Source organism: Protopterus annectens, chromosome 16.part0, assembly GCF_019279795.1.
Source record: "Protopterus annectens isolate FY-2018-M chromosome 16.part0, PAN1.0, whole genome shotgun sequence".
Lineage (NCBI taxonomy): Eukaryota > Metazoa > Chordata > Ceratodontiformes > Protopteridae > Protopterus > Protopterus annectens.
In genome coordinates this window covers 521,399,388-521,415,956 of record NC_056750.1, presented here as the reverse complement: position 1 = coordinate 521,415,956, position 16,569 = coordinate 521,399,388, and the positions used below count along the sequence as shown (strand labels likewise).

Here is a 16,569-nt window from a genome sequence, read left to right as displayed (position 1 = left end):
CTGCTTTGTTGTTACTGTTGTGTTGGGGGCTGTAAGGAAAAGAGGTGGGATAGTTAGAGCTTTAAGACTATGTAAATGGGTACATAATTTCTCTTGCCTCTTCTGGATTGAGAGAGTCCTACAGTTGAGACGTGGCAGGTGTATTGCAAGATACTTTGTAAATCTTGTGATTATGCTCTGACTAGGCACTGCATAGGAGGTTTTCCTTTATCTCCAACATTTAAACAACCTGCCATATGGTTTTTAGGTACACATCTATTGAACAATAATTTTGTTTATTTTTTCACAGAGTGTAGTTGCCAACATTGTTTTGACCCAAGCTGGATCCTAACAACCACTTCTGGAGTGTTCCACACAACTGCATTATGTACACTATTTTCATTATTGGGTATCCAAGGAAATGTGTTTCTAGAGATCCAGACAAGTTCAATATCTCCCACAAGGTAGTTAATGCAGCAGTCTTAAAAAATCATACATGCATTTTAAAGGATGCAACTTCTGTATTTTGGCAGAAGTAAAATTGTACTAAAATATGGATTCACAGTGAACTTGCTTGCCCGTCTCCAAAAGCAAACTATACTCAACCTGCCACTGTTTTATGAAATTTGCATGGTAATTTCTGAAATTGGTTTGTTTTTAATGCTGTGTTGTATTAGAATGGCAGGTTGTCTTTACAGAAGAAGTTAAGAGATTATGCAGCTCCAAAGTACTATGTGAATGTAATTATAAAAGATTTCTGGTAGGTTCATGTCCAGACTTGCTGTGCTGGGTCAATCACAATGACCACTTTGTTTTTTCTTCACAGACATGATGGGATTAAAGAGAATGATGGAGAAATTAGGTGTTCCAAAGACTCATCTGGAAGTGAAGAAGATGATCTCTGAGGTCACTGGGGGATGTAGTGAAACCATTAATTACAGAGACTTCGTTAAGATGATGTTGGGGAAACGTTCTGCTGTTCTTAAGTTGTAAGTAACCTGAGACTGTTTTAGGGGAGGAATCTTCCCACAATGCGAGATTTATGATTTTTAAGCCAACAGTAAACATTTATAATTTTTATATAAGCAGATTAAAATATTGGCCTAGAACTATTTTGTGGATGCCATTCATGTACCACATTGAATATTCTGGTGGTGACAAATGTGCCAGTTACCCTGGTCAGAGAGATGGGTGTAAACCTAGATACACTCGGAAAAGTTGAGTCACTGTAATAACTGCTCACATACCATGGACTTCTGATTGCTGACACACATTTTGAACAAGCCTTCTACATTAACTGTGACTTACCACAAAGTAGTATATTGCTTAAGGGTTGTCTGTAATGTTGGGCATATTAACCAAAGCTGGCATGTCCAAAACTCACAGTTGTTGAAGAGTTGAGCTTTCTGGAGCTTTTATGCATTCAAGCAAGATGAGGTTGTGTAAAAGTTACTGTTGCATTTAAGTATTGCAAAGGGTCAGTCAGTAAAACATATAAATACCAACTTGAGGAATATTTAAATGCATTTACATCCTCTCACCTTCCAGTGTACACATTTAAGCTAATCAGTTGCAACATTAAAAGGATCAAGTTAATAGGTTCATAGGTGTTTATTAGGTTAATGACCACAAGGGCCTTTTTCAGCCTAGCCATGGATTTCAAATCTCTGACTAGTTCTGATACCCTTGATAAGTGTAAGCATGGGCCTGGAAGATGAACCATTTGCAGGTTACCTGCTTGCATCTGAGGCATTGGTGCCAAACCAGGGATGAGTTTCCGGTTTCCCATCCAGTTGTTAAAGTTGCACTTGAATTGGATTAGTGAAGGAACTCTGCTTCACATGGATGGGGAGCCTGTTCCATAGACTAGGTAGGCTCTGTGATGCATACCGGTCTCTCCAGCAAGTCTTTATATCACAGGCAAGGTTGATGTCTCTGAAATGGGTAATTCTGGTACTTTGTTTTTCAGATAATGCAGAAGATCCATCAGAATGGGGTCTAACAATGTCCTGTATGCCAGGCATAGATCTCTCCTCAAAAGCTTGTAGGAGACAGAATACAGGGATAGGACCCTGAGGCAGACTGCATAGGACATTTTACTTGCACCCTGTATTCTTTTAGTGAGGAACTTCTGTGGACGTTCCAGTTGGATATGCCTGGGTAGGTACATACCAAAGGGAGCATGGTACTTAATACATCTGATGAATGTGGAACAATGACTTCCTCGTACTTAAATGCCGTACCTTTGTTTAGAAGTTGTGCAACATAGAAGAAATTTCTCACCACTGTAGACACGTAGTGATCAAAGGCTAGATTACTATCTGTGTGTCCCAAGTCCCCCCAACTATTGGGTCAGCTCTAAGGGGTGTGTTGTCAGTGTGATAGTAACTAGAGATGGATGACTTCCCAAAGGATACTACTATGCATTTCTTGGCATTTAGTTTTAGTCCATGACTCTGACACCAGTTGTTTCTGTCATCCCCTCCTGGAGAACATTGTGTCAGTGTGAAATTCAGTGACTGCTCCTAAATTCAATACTCTGCAAATTTAGTCATAGACCACTGACATTGGCCTTGACTTCTGAGAAGTAAATACTTCGTAAAAGGAGTGGTCCAAGGACTGATCCCAGAGTGACTCCACTTGTGACTGGCCTCTTTGTAGAGGTGGACTCCCCAATTCTAACTTCCTGGGTCCTGTGAGCCAGTTGGCTATCCACCAGGTGACGTACAGGTTTGTACGTAAGAGCTTGAGTTTGTCAACAATGCCTAAGTGGGGCATTGTCAAATGCCTTGAACAGGTCAAAGTAAACTGTGTGAACTATTTTGCCCTCATCCATTGCTTTGGTGATGTCAAAGAAGCCCACCAGGTTGAGTTGGCATTATCTGCTCTTTACAAAACCAAACTGGGTTGGGTCTAGTGTCTGAGTGTCTGGAGCTTTACTGTATCTGTTGATCATCTCCATGATTCTTTCCATGGCTTTACGTACAAGACTAGTGAGACTTCTGGGTCTGTAGATGACCCACCTTTGTGCAGAGGGATAACATTCACCATTCTCCATTCATGAAGCATGAAGCCTGTTTGGAGGCAATAGTTAACTAGTAATTCCAGAGGCCTTGCTAGGTCATGTTTCATGCTGTTTAGAAGGCATCCTGGGATGCTGTCTGGCCCATTGATGCAGTGTTCTTGTCCTTGGAGATAGCATTAAGGGATCTGTTCCCTAGTGATAGTAGTGGGAGTTTGATATTTCATGAGGGAAGGTTGAGGGGAGAGGAGGTATTAAATCTCTATCTGAATTTATCAGCCAGGAGGTTTGCTATATCTTCTGGCTCAGTATAGGTGGCTCCATTTACAATGAGCTCTGCAAGCAATTGTGTTTTGCGTTTGAGGTTGTGGTCATGGCTAAAGAATGCTTTGTGGTTTTCTTTGGCCAGGGAAGCAAAGCTTGCCTCAGATTTGGCTTTGGTAGATTTTTTGTCCTTTGTTTAGTTTAGAGAGAGCTTTTATCCTGCTGGGTGTTGCACCTCCTAATATTTGCCATGATTTTGTTCTTCCTGGTATACATACAATTTGGTTCTGTGATTCCACCTGGGTGGCTTATTTATTTATTTTTTTGTGCTTCTTCCTGGGGTACATCTTTTTCTGTGCAGCTATTAACATGTTTGTACATTTGTTTCTATGAACAGTTCTGCACAGGCAGAAGTGTTCTCTGGGTTTGTAGGGGCTTGAAATGTTGCCAGGTTCTCACTTAATAGCAGGAGGTTAGCCTTAGAATAGTTCTTGAATGTTCCCAGTTTAGCTGGGGGTCCAGGTTTTATTTTGACTTCCAAGGAAACCATTTTGTAGTCAGACCTTACCAGGGAAGGCATTACAGTAGGGGGTGTGCAGCACTCTCCCATATTAGTGAGGACCAGATCCAGTATGGCTGCACCCCTAGTTGGTGTATTGACTATCTGGGCCAGGGAGTTTTACAAAATCAAGGAATCTCTGTGCATGTACATTTGATGATGAATAGTATTCCCAGTTAATAGTGGGGTAATTAAAGTTGCCCATAAATATGGTATTTGGTTGGATGGTTAGTCACACCTTTGCTTATCTGCCATGGCACAACCTACTGTATGTCTGCTCAGCAGACCATGCAAGGGGCCATAAAAGGCCTGATTTGTTTGTAATTTCTGAGGTATGTGAGTTGATGAAATACTTGCCCTCCAGGTGGGGCCTGTTGTGTGTGTGTGTGTGTGTGTGTGTGTGTGTGTGTGTGTGTGTGGGGGGGGGGTGCTTTAGCTTTTTGCACACGGTTCACATGAGTGGAGTGTATCATTTGTCCAGTGTGTGTGCACCTCTTAAGATTCTGTATAATGGCATACTTGTGGAGTTTTGTAAACTCTGCAAGTTGTGGCTCCCTGCCATGACACTGCCCATTCCTCCTGCAAGGGAAGAAGAGAGACTAGTAGCTCCTGTGTACTTTGTGCAGCATAATTATACAAGTGAAGAAAGTACTTTGTTGTACAGCAGTCTGCGAGCTTCATTGTTGAATGACGACCAGCAGAATCTAATTTGTACATCTCCGTAGTATGTTTTATTTTTGCAACACTGAAACTTAACTGTTTTCATGCATGACATGAGTGATGGTTTAATATAACGTGAATGAGCACACTAACTTTAGTACACGACTGAATAGTAGCTTAATAATGAAAAGAGTTATCTTCAAGATAAGATGTTCTTCGTTCCCCATTGCTGCAGTCCTTACTATCGGGTATAGTCCGCCGTCCAGTCGGCCCGAATACCAGAGTATAAGGCTGACGTCGGTCAGGGCGCATTAGACTGACGTCAGTACGTCAGGGTACTAATGCGCATGACCGACGTCATATCCTCCGTCTTTTTTGCCGCATGGTCCGATGCAGAAGCAGTTTTGCGAGTGCAGGTTGGCGTTCTGAAATATTTCCGAAACCGGAGTTTCAGACCGAAACAGAGTTGGCTAAGTACCCGTTGGGAACATTTTGGTTTTTCTTGCCTCAGTATTTAACCGGATGTCAGAAAAAGTGAATAACTGTATTTCTTGTGGGAAACAGATACCTCATAGGGATTACCATACCTTGTGTATACCTTGTTTAGGGCCTGAGCACGGCGGTGTTGGATGCCGCTCTTGTGCTAGGTTTAACAAACGCACTATTAAGAGGAGGTTAGACTGTGCCAGGTTAGTGTTTGGGAAGCGTTGCAATTATAAAATGCCGCCGGATGCTCCGGCCCGCTTCGCCCAAGAAGCGCAAGGACAAAACAGCGAAGCCTAGGGTTGATGAACCGGCAGTCCCGGACGCCGGTTCTTTAGAAGGCTCAGTGGAGCCAGAGGTTTTGCCAGGAGTTTCCATGGAGTCTCAGGCAGAAACTTTACTGTTACAGGATGTGCCTTCTCAGGAGGTAGGCCAGGCTGAGGGGCTTCTCAGGTAACTGTTCTTCCCTCTCTTCCCAAGGTAGTTAGAGCCTCTCCTTCTGTTGCCAAAACTTCTTTGAGAGGTAGGCCAAGTTCAGCTTCAGTGGGGGCTTCTCCTAGCATTTCGGGTTCTGTACCTAAGAAACATATGCTTAAAATGGCAGAAGATTTGATTACTATGATTAGAGGTTCTATGCCCCTCCTGATAAAAGGCCTAGGGTGGAACCGAGTTTGATAGTTTTGAACAGTGTTCAGAGGCTTCAGAGTCTTCTGGAAGACTTGCAGGAGTATCCTACTTATTCTGATTCTGATGTGGATGATTCCACTCCTACAGCTTCTCCTCCTGAGGATTTCTCATTTTCAGAGACTCTGCATTCCATGAGGGAGCACTTTAAATGGGAAGGCCAGGATTACTCTGATTCAGGAAAAGGCTTAGGGAATTCTTGTTTTACCCCAGCATAGGCCCTTAGCTATTCCTCCTGTGTTGAATGTGGTGGAAGATGTTTTGCAGAGGCTTCCCTGAACCCTGACTCTTTGCCTCCTGCTCCTGTTAAGCCTGATAGGTATTATAGGGTGCCCGAAGCTCATAAGTATTTGTTTAAGAGTCCTAGGGTGGACCCAGAAACTATTTCTCAAGGGCCTAAAGGTGTTAAGGCTTCTGTGGTTAAAAATCCTGTTCCCACTGATAAAGAGGCAAGGGCTTTGGATAGGTGGGGAAAGAAAGTGTATACTTCTTCCACTCTAGCCATGAGAGCGTTGAATTGTCAGTTTCACATGCTAAAATATCAGAATTATCTCCTTTCACAATTAAAATCTAAGGTGGATGCTTTGGCGGAAGGTATTGAGTGTAAAGAGTTGCTGGATTTGGTTCATGTGTCTGAACAAGTGGGTAAGCATTCTTTGCAATGTGGTTTTGATGCTGTACAGGCCTCCTCGAGGGTGGCTGCTACTACTTCTGTTCTTCGCAGGCATGCCTGGTTGAGGGATCAGAATTTAGCTGAGCATGTTAAGACAAGGATTTTGGATGCTCCTTTACAGTCTGATGTGTTGTTTGGATTGCCTGTGGAAGCAGTTTTAAAGAAAATGGAGGACAAAGCTAAGTCTATGCAAACTGTTAAAGATTTTTGCGGTGCAGCCACCAAGTTTAGTAGAAATTGGCCTGCTAAGGGGTGGACATATCCTGCTTATGATTCCCAGTCTAGGGGTAGGTCTAGACGTGGTAGGGGCAGGGCTCAAGGTTCTTTTAGGCCTAGATCTGGGACTTCACCTGCTCAGACTTCTGGTGAGGGCAGGGTCAGTCCTTTCAGTAAACAGACCCAATGACCTGTCTTTTCAGCTGCCAGTAGATTCTCGTCTGGCAGCTCCTTTGGGAGGAAGACTGTCTCTTTTCAAAGAAAATTGGGATTTAATTACTCAAGACAAATGGGTGTTGGATATCATTCACCACGGTTACAGATTTTATTTCCATACAATGCCCCTTTCAAAGGCATGCCAGACGTTCCTCCTCCACAAAGAAAAGAGGCTCACAAGCAAGTTTCTCAGTTACTCCAGATGGGGGCCATTCAGCCAGTCCCTGTATCAGAAAGGGGCCTAGGATTTTATTCTCGCCTGTTCCTAGTACCAAAGAAGGGGAACACGTGGAGACCAATTTTGGATTTATCTCTCCTCAACACTTTTCTGGACATTCCCAAGTTCAAGATGTTGACGTTACAACAGCTTTTACCTCTGCTGGGCAAAGATCACTGGATGGTAACTTTAGATCTCAAGGAAGCTTACCTTCATGTGCCTATAAGGCTAAGTTGCAGGAAGTATCTGCGGTTTCGAGCTGGAAATTCTCATTATCAGTTCTCTGCATTGCCCTTTGGCTTATCTACTGCGCCCAGAGTATTCACAAAGGTTCTGGCTCCAGTGATAGCTTACTTCAGGCTTCAAGGAATTCAAATCTATCCTTACTTGGACGACTGCCTGATTCTGGCTCAAGAAAAGGAAGACCTTCTACAGCATCTGGAATATGTTATAGCAGTGCTAAGATGCCTAGGGTATTCTGTGAACGAAATAAAGTCCAGTCTAGTACCCTCTCAAGACATGTGCTTTCTGGGTGTGAGACTGAATACAGCAGCCCAGATGGCCTTTTAACCCCGGACAAACAAAAGAGTCTATCACTTTACTTCCATCAACTATCTCATCAGTCCGTGCTGACTGCAAGGACAGTCCTTCAAGCATTAGGGTTCATGGCATCTTGTATTCTGGTGCTTCCCAATGCCAAACTGCATATGAGGAAGCTACAATGGTATCTCAAAATGTATGGACACAGCACTGCCAGGATTTGGACACTGTCATTCAAATAATACCTTGCCTTCAAAAAGAATTTTGTGGTGGGCTCAGGAATGTCACCTAAACAAGGGACTCTCTGTGACCCGGCCAGAGGCGAGTCAGATTTTAACGACAGATGCCTCGGACATTGCTTGGGGAGCTCATCTAAATGGAAAGTGGATACAAGACAAGTGGCCTGCCAGACTACAGCATCTACATATCAACATGAAGGAGATGTTAGCAGTCCAGTTTGCATTAATGGCTTTCAAGGAGTTACTTCTTCCAGGGCAGGTGTTGATTCTAACAGACAACACAACTGTCATGTGGTACATCAACAAGCAAGGGGAACACATTCTTATCCTCTATGCAGGCAAGCAATGATTTTATGGGAGACTGCGCTAAGCTTGCAACTTACTCTTCAGGCAAGGTTTCTGCCAGGAGCACAGAACTCCTTAGCAGATGTGTTAAGCAGACAAATCATGGATCCCCACGAGTGGAAACTGGATCTTCATGTATTTCAGAGATTGACAGTGTCATGGGGAACTCCAGACATAGATCTGTTCGCTTCTCCACTAAACCACCAGCTGCCAAAGTATTGCACAAAGGGGTTTCATCACACAGCTTGGAAAGTGGATGCTCTGTCTTTCACTTGGAAAAACCTTCATGTGTATGCCTTTCCACCTCTACCTCTTCTTCCAAAGGTACTCTTAAAGGTCAGACAAGACAGGCCAAGGATGATTTTGATAGCTCCAGATTGGCCTCGCAACACTGGTACCCACTACTACGGAGTCTGGTAAAGAAGCCTCCATGGCCTTTACCTCTGATTCCTCATCTGTTATCTCAGAAGGACGGTCATCTGCTCAATGTCAAGCTTCACTCTCTTCATCTAACAGCCTGGCATATTCTGTGTTGAGACACAGCAGGTCTCAACTTCCTCAACAAGTTTTAAATGTGATTATGGAAGCTAGAAGACCTAGTACAAGGAAAGTGTACGCAGAAAAATGGAAGAGATTTTTATTTTGGAGTACAGCAAAGAATTTGGAGATTTCTGAGCCTAATTTGAGTGTGGCTCTTCAATATCTTACTGAGTTATTGGACAAAGGTTTGTCCTTCTCTTCCATTAAGATTCATGCTGCAGCAATTTCAGCTCACTATGATTGTGATCCACCATTGTTTTCGCATCCTTTGTTCAAGCAGTTTCTTAGAGGGCAAAGAATATAAGACCCCACGTAGAGCTCCTACTCCTGCTTGGGATCTCAATTTTGTGTTGGAAAAACTTACTCTACAACCTTTTGAGCCTGCGGCTACTGCTGAATTGAAATACTTGTCATGGAAGACTGCTTTTCTGTTGGCTATTACTTCTGCAAGAAGGGTGTCTGAGTTGCAGGCCCTTATGGCAGTAGAGCCCTTTTGATTTTCCATAAGGATAGGGTATCATTACGTACTAATCCTTCCTTTATGCCTAAGGTGGTTTCTAGTGTGGCTTTAAACCAAACTATTCATTTGCCTACTTTTATGCAGACCCCAAAATAAAGGGGAAAAGATTTTGCACACTTTAGATGTACACAGGCAATTGCGTTATTATTTAAGCAGGACTAAGGATTTCAGGCAGTCTCAGCAGTTGTTTGTTTCTTTTGCTTTGAGTTCACAGGGCAAGCCTGTGTCAAAACAAACTATTTCTAGGTGGATTGGCTTTTGCATTGCATTTTGTTATTCCCATCATGGCAAGGAGATTCCAGCTGGGATTAGGCCTCATTCCACTAGGGCTACTGCCACTTCAACAGCATTTCTAAGGGGGTGGCAACTAAGGATATTTTGGAAGCAGCTACTTGGAGTTCAGTGCATACTTTCTCTAAGCATTATCACCTTCCTATCTACTCTAAGTCTAGGGCTGGTTTTGCCACAGCTGTTTTGCAAGGCATGTTGTCAGCTCCTGCTTCTTTATGATTTGCCAGCCTCCCTTACCTCTGCTTTGGGATTCTACCCAATAGTAAGGACTGCAGCAATGGGGAACGAAGAACATAGTACAGTTTTGTACCTACCATAAATGTAGATGTTCGAGGATCCCCATTGCTGCAGTCCAATTTACCTCCCTCCTTCCCTCTGTGTTTAGGCGTGGTTGTGTAGGTGAGGTTACATGCTTATATTTTTGTATATATTCTTGTATATATTGTACATATTTTTGGTGCAGGTATTTTGGGCCTTGTCTTTTTAGGGTCTTCTGACATCTGGGGCAAGAAAAGACTGAGGATATGACGTCGGTCATGCGCATTAGTACCCTGACGCATTGACGCCAGTCTACGCGCCTGACCGACGTCAGCCTTATACTCTGGTATTCGGGCCGACTGGACGGCGGACTATACCCGATAGTAAGGACTGCAGCAATGGGGATCCTCGAACATCTACATTTATGGTAGGTACAAAACTGTACTTTTCTTCTTGCCATTTGGAAGGATTTAAGTCCTTTGGTATAAAGAAATTGTGTACAAAGTCAACAAGTAGAGCCAGTTTAAAGGTTAACTTGGGGTGCTGAATGTAGTCCTAAAGACATTTAAAACTAAGGGAAGTTATTTCATATCAGTAAAGTGCAGACAGTACTACAGATTCTTTGATGGGTCAGTAAATCATTTTAGTAAGAGCAGCTAAAACCTTGACAAATCATAGGGAATATTTAATGTGTTTATGCATTGGGGGTATATTTAATGTAATTCAAACATCTGTAAACAAAATGCCATTCGAGGCTTATCTAGGATGTTTGTAACAGTGATGTTTCTATAGATGAAAAAGAAAACCTGACTAGTTTGAAGCACTTGAAAACAATTGACATTGAAGATGATGCCAAAGCAGTTTAAAATTGGCAATGTAATTTGAAATTATGTACCATTTTAAGGCAGATTGAGATCTTGGAAAGAAAGAAAAAAAAAACAGTACTATCTCCAGCTATTTTGTCATGTTTTCTTTGTAGAAAATCCAGGTGGAATTAACAAAATGAGATGGGCTCCTAGCCCATATGTCTAGGTATTTCAGTGGTGGGACAGCTTGGATTGTAAGACTGAGATTTGCTAATGGCAGATATTTTAAACCCAAGAATGATGCTACATAACTATGCCTTTGATTTATGGCTGTTTAGAGCAATATAAGGTGTTGGAAAACCAATATAAGCAGAAACTTGTTCCTTTAGAGTCCTGTTTTCAAAGGTCAGTGGAAGAGCTGAGGACTTCTCATGTGCTAGGTCAGTCAGGTTAGTAACACAAGTCAGTATAGATGGAGAAAAGTAGACCAGTAATTGGGTTTTAAGGCATGCCTGTAAGTTTATTAAAAGGGATGAAAGACTAAATGTTTTCAACTGTAAGTTTGAAAGGTTATTGTGAAACAAGGAATTGTGATTAATAAAGAAGCTGGGGTGGGGGTTGGGATCACAAAGGTTATACCACTGAGCTTATGGTTTGTTGAGTACTTGGGGAAATGCCAAATAAAGCAACAAGTGTTACATGATCTTGCCTATATCCAAACCCATTTTTGTTGGTATGATCTGAGTAGAGGAGATGATGATTTCAGCAATTTTCAGGTAGAAGTGATGACCAGTAGTTTAATACTGGATCACTGGCTTCTGGGCTTGTAGTGATGGGATACTTCCAGCGGTTAGGGAATACTACAGCAGAGAGCAAATTAAGTGTAACTTGGCATATTAGCATGCCATTCAAGATAGAAGGGCTAGTTTAAGGGTATTAACTTCATTTAAATGGATCCAAGCGAGGGAAGGATGAAGTGGTACAAGCTGGATGTGATGGGTGGGGTGTTCTGGATATGGAACAGCGGTTTGTATTAGTGAACTTTTGGATGCAAGAGGATAATAGGGTGTGCAGGAGAAGAAAGTATGTTGGTTACACATGGTGTCGTGGATTGGCTGGCTAGTCTGGTACAGAGGCATTGTGTGACCAAAGAGGCATTGTGAGACCAAAGATAAGGTAACAAGGGATTTGTTGACAGGATGGATGGGAAAAGTTTGTAGGAGACACACTAGTAATAGGTGACTCTATAGTCAGGCACACTGACGTCCCACTCACTAGGCTGAACAATGAGAAGGTTACTGTTAGCTGCCTGTCTGGTGCCAGGATCTGCCACATAACACAAGCACTCGGGTCACTCCAGAACAAGTACAAATATGACTCTCACTGTCAATGTTGGTGTGAATGACCCGAGCCGTACCCACCTGGACTACATGAAGAGACCTGGAGGAGCTCTCTAATCATGTAGCACAGGCCGGTATGACCCTTACCCTGAGTAGCATCCTGCCCTCACCAAGAGTGATACCACGGTATAGAGAAAAAAATATCAATTTCAATTGGCTAAGCTTCTGGTGTCATTCAAAGGGGATCCAGTGTCTGTCAGCCTGGGATGACATGCTCTACAAGCCATGCTGCTTCACTAAAGACTGCTTGCACCTGTCACCCTTAGGCTTTTGAATACTGGCCAAGCCTCTTGCCACCCCCATAGTGCCTTTTTCAGGCAAGGCTCAAAAGACAAACCCACCACCGTAAATAGCACAAGTAACTAAAAACGGAGGGTAATGCTACTTTATGCCAGAAGTCTAAACTTCAAAGTGCATGCACTTGAGGCACTCCTCAGTATGGAGAAAATAGATATGTGCAGTAACAGAAACCTGGTTTAAGGCTCCAGAGAGCACCCCAGCACTACCAGGCTACAACTCCTACCATACAGTTTGGCCACAAAACCTGGACCGAAATACAAAAGGCAGGGGAGTATCCATATTCATCAAGGATACCCACACTTCCAGGTTAGTGGCACAGCACGATGCATCAGAGATCATCCACGTGCAGCTAACCATGGGCAAAATTGCTATTCAAATTATAGCTTGCTACAGATCACCCACCATGTCCCAGGACCCCCACTGTGCATTCCTGGAAACATTGGTAAACATAAAGGTCTTACCAAACACCCTGATATTGGGTGATTTCAATTACCCAAACATTAACTGGGAGAACTACTCGAGTACAAACTCCCTTGCCAAACATTTCCTAGAATTTATAAACTCAAACTACCTGGATCAACTGGTCAACACCCTCACCAGAGGTGACAACATATTGGACCCTGGTCATCACCAACATGGGCGACCGGTGTCCGGAGGTCAACCCCTCGCTGGTTAGATCTGACCATAAACTAATAACTCCTGGATATCCACATTCCGCCACCACCCCCGGTCAAAGAAACCACCGCAAAAAACTTTTCAGAAGCAAACTTCATGTTACTTAAGACCGAGGTGGGAAGCTTCAAAGCCCCCATGCTAAATGATAACTCTGTCCAAGCTGCAAAATCCTTAACTAATGCACTCTACGGGCACCTACAAGAATGCATAGATCGTGCTATCCTAAACAAAACCAAGACTCACTCCACCAAGAAAAGGAAACCCGTCTGGTGGACCCCCGCCATAAACAAGCTATACAATAGGAGGAAACTAGTACAGATAAGAGTAAAATCCCAAAAAGGGAAGACATCCCCTGATCAGTACTGGGAAGAAACTATGTTCCCTCATAGTCATCCAAGGCTAGCTTTGAAAGAAAAATTGCCATGGACTCCAAAGATAACCACAAGGCGTTCTTTAACTATGTCAAGAATTAAGTGGCAATTCTCAGATCTCCTCTGAGTTAGTGCAGAATAGCACAAAATACACTGAACCGACTGATGTAGCCAACATCCTGGCAGACAGGTTCAGTGCAAACTTCACCCCCAAAAGGGCCAATAAATATACCAGAAGAAGGTAGTGCCCCTGAAATCAGACACTCTGGTTAAAACAGCCCTCTCCAAAGTCGAAAACACAGCATCAATGGGACCGGACGGTGTCCCGGGCTGCATCCTACACGAGCTCAATTTTCATCCAGATCAAAAGAGGTCATTGGGCCCCTCTATGCATCAATCATCAGACCCATCATAGAGTACAATGCCCCATTTTTGATGTACCTTACAAGACACCTGCAGCAATTGGAAAGACCACAGAAGTACCTCACCAAGAGGATCACTGGCCTGAAGCAGATGCCTGTGCAGCTCAACTGAAGAAACTCCAGCTGTACTCTGTTGCATACCGCCTACTCTGAGGTGATCTCTGCCTGACATACAAGGCAAGGCAATGTCCAACCCAGAATTGATGGACATGCTCCACCTAAAGAAAACCATATCCCTCAAGCCACATGCTCCTGGGATCTAAACCTCACCACAGCAATAAACGGGATATGCTGGAGGGATAGATTTCTGTCCCAGAGTCTTCCTATGCTCTGGAACAAGATTCCAATTTACATTAGGCAGAGCTCCTCGCTAACCCTCTTAAAGAGCAACCTTGAAAAGTGGATGGGAAACAGTTTTCCCCAGGGATCACTTCAATGGCTCTGCTGGACAGAGGCACAGGGAACTAATCTAAGGGGTGGCTTAAGCCAATACATTCCGGCTAGACTTATAAATGCCTTCGGGCAGATAGCCTAGTACCTACTTATGAACATGGGCAGAAATGGTTGGGAGATTACGGGCAAGTGGGTCAACCTGTAATAGGATGCAGTAAGAAAATGTTTGGTGCAGACATGAGTGAAGATAATGAGTAAGGTGGAAGGACAGAGACTGGTAGATGTGACAGAAAAAGGGAGCTGCTTGTATATTAACCCTGTATCACACTAGGAGGGAAATTGAATAGGAAGGGTATTTACCCAGCTGGAAGGAAATGAGCAATGTCAGGGCTTCGTGGAGTATTATAAGAAGGATGGGGAAGGAGGTCACGTGCAGTGAAGGAAGCAAGACGAGCAGAGGCAGTGAGGGCAGCTGGAGTGGTGGAACTAGTGATAGAAAAAGTAGCAGGGTGGTGACATTGGGTTGGAAGTGAAAGGCCAATTTTATGGACAGAGGTGGTTTTGGTAGTTGAATGCTTGGTCACCCTGGTAACCAAGCATTCAAGTCATGGCAAGGGAGGCAGGAGACCATTTTACAGTGAACTGGTGTCTTGGTACATAACATGGGAAGGAGATAACCAAGGTAGCCACATATGGGTTGAGTTGTAAATGTGTGTTGTGATGCTTCTAGATAACATCAGATGAAAGTTGAGATGTGGTAGCATACAGGATAGAGGTGGCAGGGAGATGCTAGTGCAGAGGCTAGAGTTGGAACAGGTAGCACTTGAGAATGATAGGTGACAGCATGCTTAATTCAAGCTCCACAGGCAATCTTTTTTAATGAAATGGTAGCTTTTTGAGTGCCAGCAGTCTGGACCACAAGTGCCTGAAGCTCAATGTAAAAAAAAGTGTAAAGTCTTCTAAATTTCAACAGGTAAAGCAGATGTGTGCTTTAACATGTCCAGTTATTTATTACATATACTTTTTGTTACACTGAATACTGCAAGTTTAGTGATATGAATAAATTACAGTGAAACAAAAGCACTGTTTACGATCTGCCTTTCAAGCAATGTATGAGACAAGGTGGCCCACATAACCTGTGCCATATTTAAAAAAAAAAAAAAAAAAAAAACTGCACATGGCCATGTAGGAGCTTTAGGTATGCCTGAGTTAAGGAGGAAATGATTGTGGCAATACACTTGTGGCTGGTAGAGGGATGAGAAGAGGATAGTGGGACTGGCAAAGGAAGGTGGAAGGAGCCTCACTGATAGGATGTGGCATTATCAGGTAGACACAGCTGTATGCCAAGTACAAGATCTATCTGGATGCAAAAAAGAGCTTTAAAAGGTACATCTGAATGACACTTAAATTCTCAAGGAGAGTGGGTTTGTCATATCAACGTTAGAGTTAAAGGTTAGCTACTTGAGCAGGCAGGAGGAAGAAATGGATGCAGAAAATAGCAAAGTAACAATGATTTAAAGAATGGTCAAGTAGTATTACTGTGCAGTGGAAGGAGTCTGGATAGGAAGATGGGAGAGTATTGGAAGCACTGCTGCAGGTGTTTGTGGGGGGCAGGCATGGTCATGCTATAAACGTTGATCAGTGAAGGGGATAGATGGGACAAGGAGGTGCTTGGTTATAGGTTATCTTATGGAGATGGGAGGAGTGGAACCAACAGAGATGAACTGCACAAATGAGACAATGTTCATCGGGTCCTCGGTCGGCCGAATTCCAAAGTCAAAGTGGCCACTGTTGAAATGTAGGCAGGAATTAGAAAAGGAGTTTTTTCTATATATCTTAGATTGGAAAGTACCATTACTGACATCTTTAAGAAGGGCAACATCAAGATAATGCAAATAATCGTTATTTACTTTGTAAGTAAAAGTTAGAAAGGGAGTGGTAGAATTGATAGAATTGACCTAGAGAGCCATCCCATAAACAAATGTCGTCCAGGTACCGTTTATAGTGGGTGATATGTTGAACCCAATGCGTGGAAAAAACAAATTTGTTTTCCCAGTGGTGTAACACTATGTTTGCATAACTAGAAGCACAAGCCGTGCCCATTGCTACACCCTTTTTCTGTTTGTGTCACCCTTAAAATAGATGAAATTGTTGTCTAGGACAGTCTCCATAAATTCAACCAGTAAAGCAATCGTGTTAGACCCTAACCCAGATTCAGCAGCTAGAATGTTGTTGAACCATTCCAGCCCTATAGCATGAGGGATACTGGGGAATAATTCAACTATGTCAATAGTGGCCATTAAAAGCTCCGGTTTATAGAGATTTTGCTGGATGCCAGAGAGAAAGTCCCATGAAGCTTTGCAAACATGAGGTAAAGTGAAAGCAAATTTGTTGATGGTAAAATCAATGAATTTTCCTAAGGGCTCTGTTATTCCCCCAGCTCCTGAGACAATAGGTCTAAAGTTCAAAGGGTCTAAGCCCTTGTGTGTCTTGGGA

At 43.1% G+C, this 16,569-nt stretch overlaps 1 protein-coding gene across 1 annotated transcript in view; it reads left to right on the top strand.

Moving 5' to 3' along the window:
- The first annotated feature begins 807 nt into the window (after positions 1-807).
- LOC122791005 (allograft inflammatory factor 1-like) overlaps positions 808-16,569 on the top strand; it is an 80,866-nt gene continuing 65,104 nt past the window's right edge. The window contains exon 1 of the mRNA XM_044058753.1: positions 808-968. Coding sequence (XP_043914688.1) covers positions 808-968 — 161 coding nt within the window. The remainder of the gene's footprint in view (positions 969-16,569) is intronic.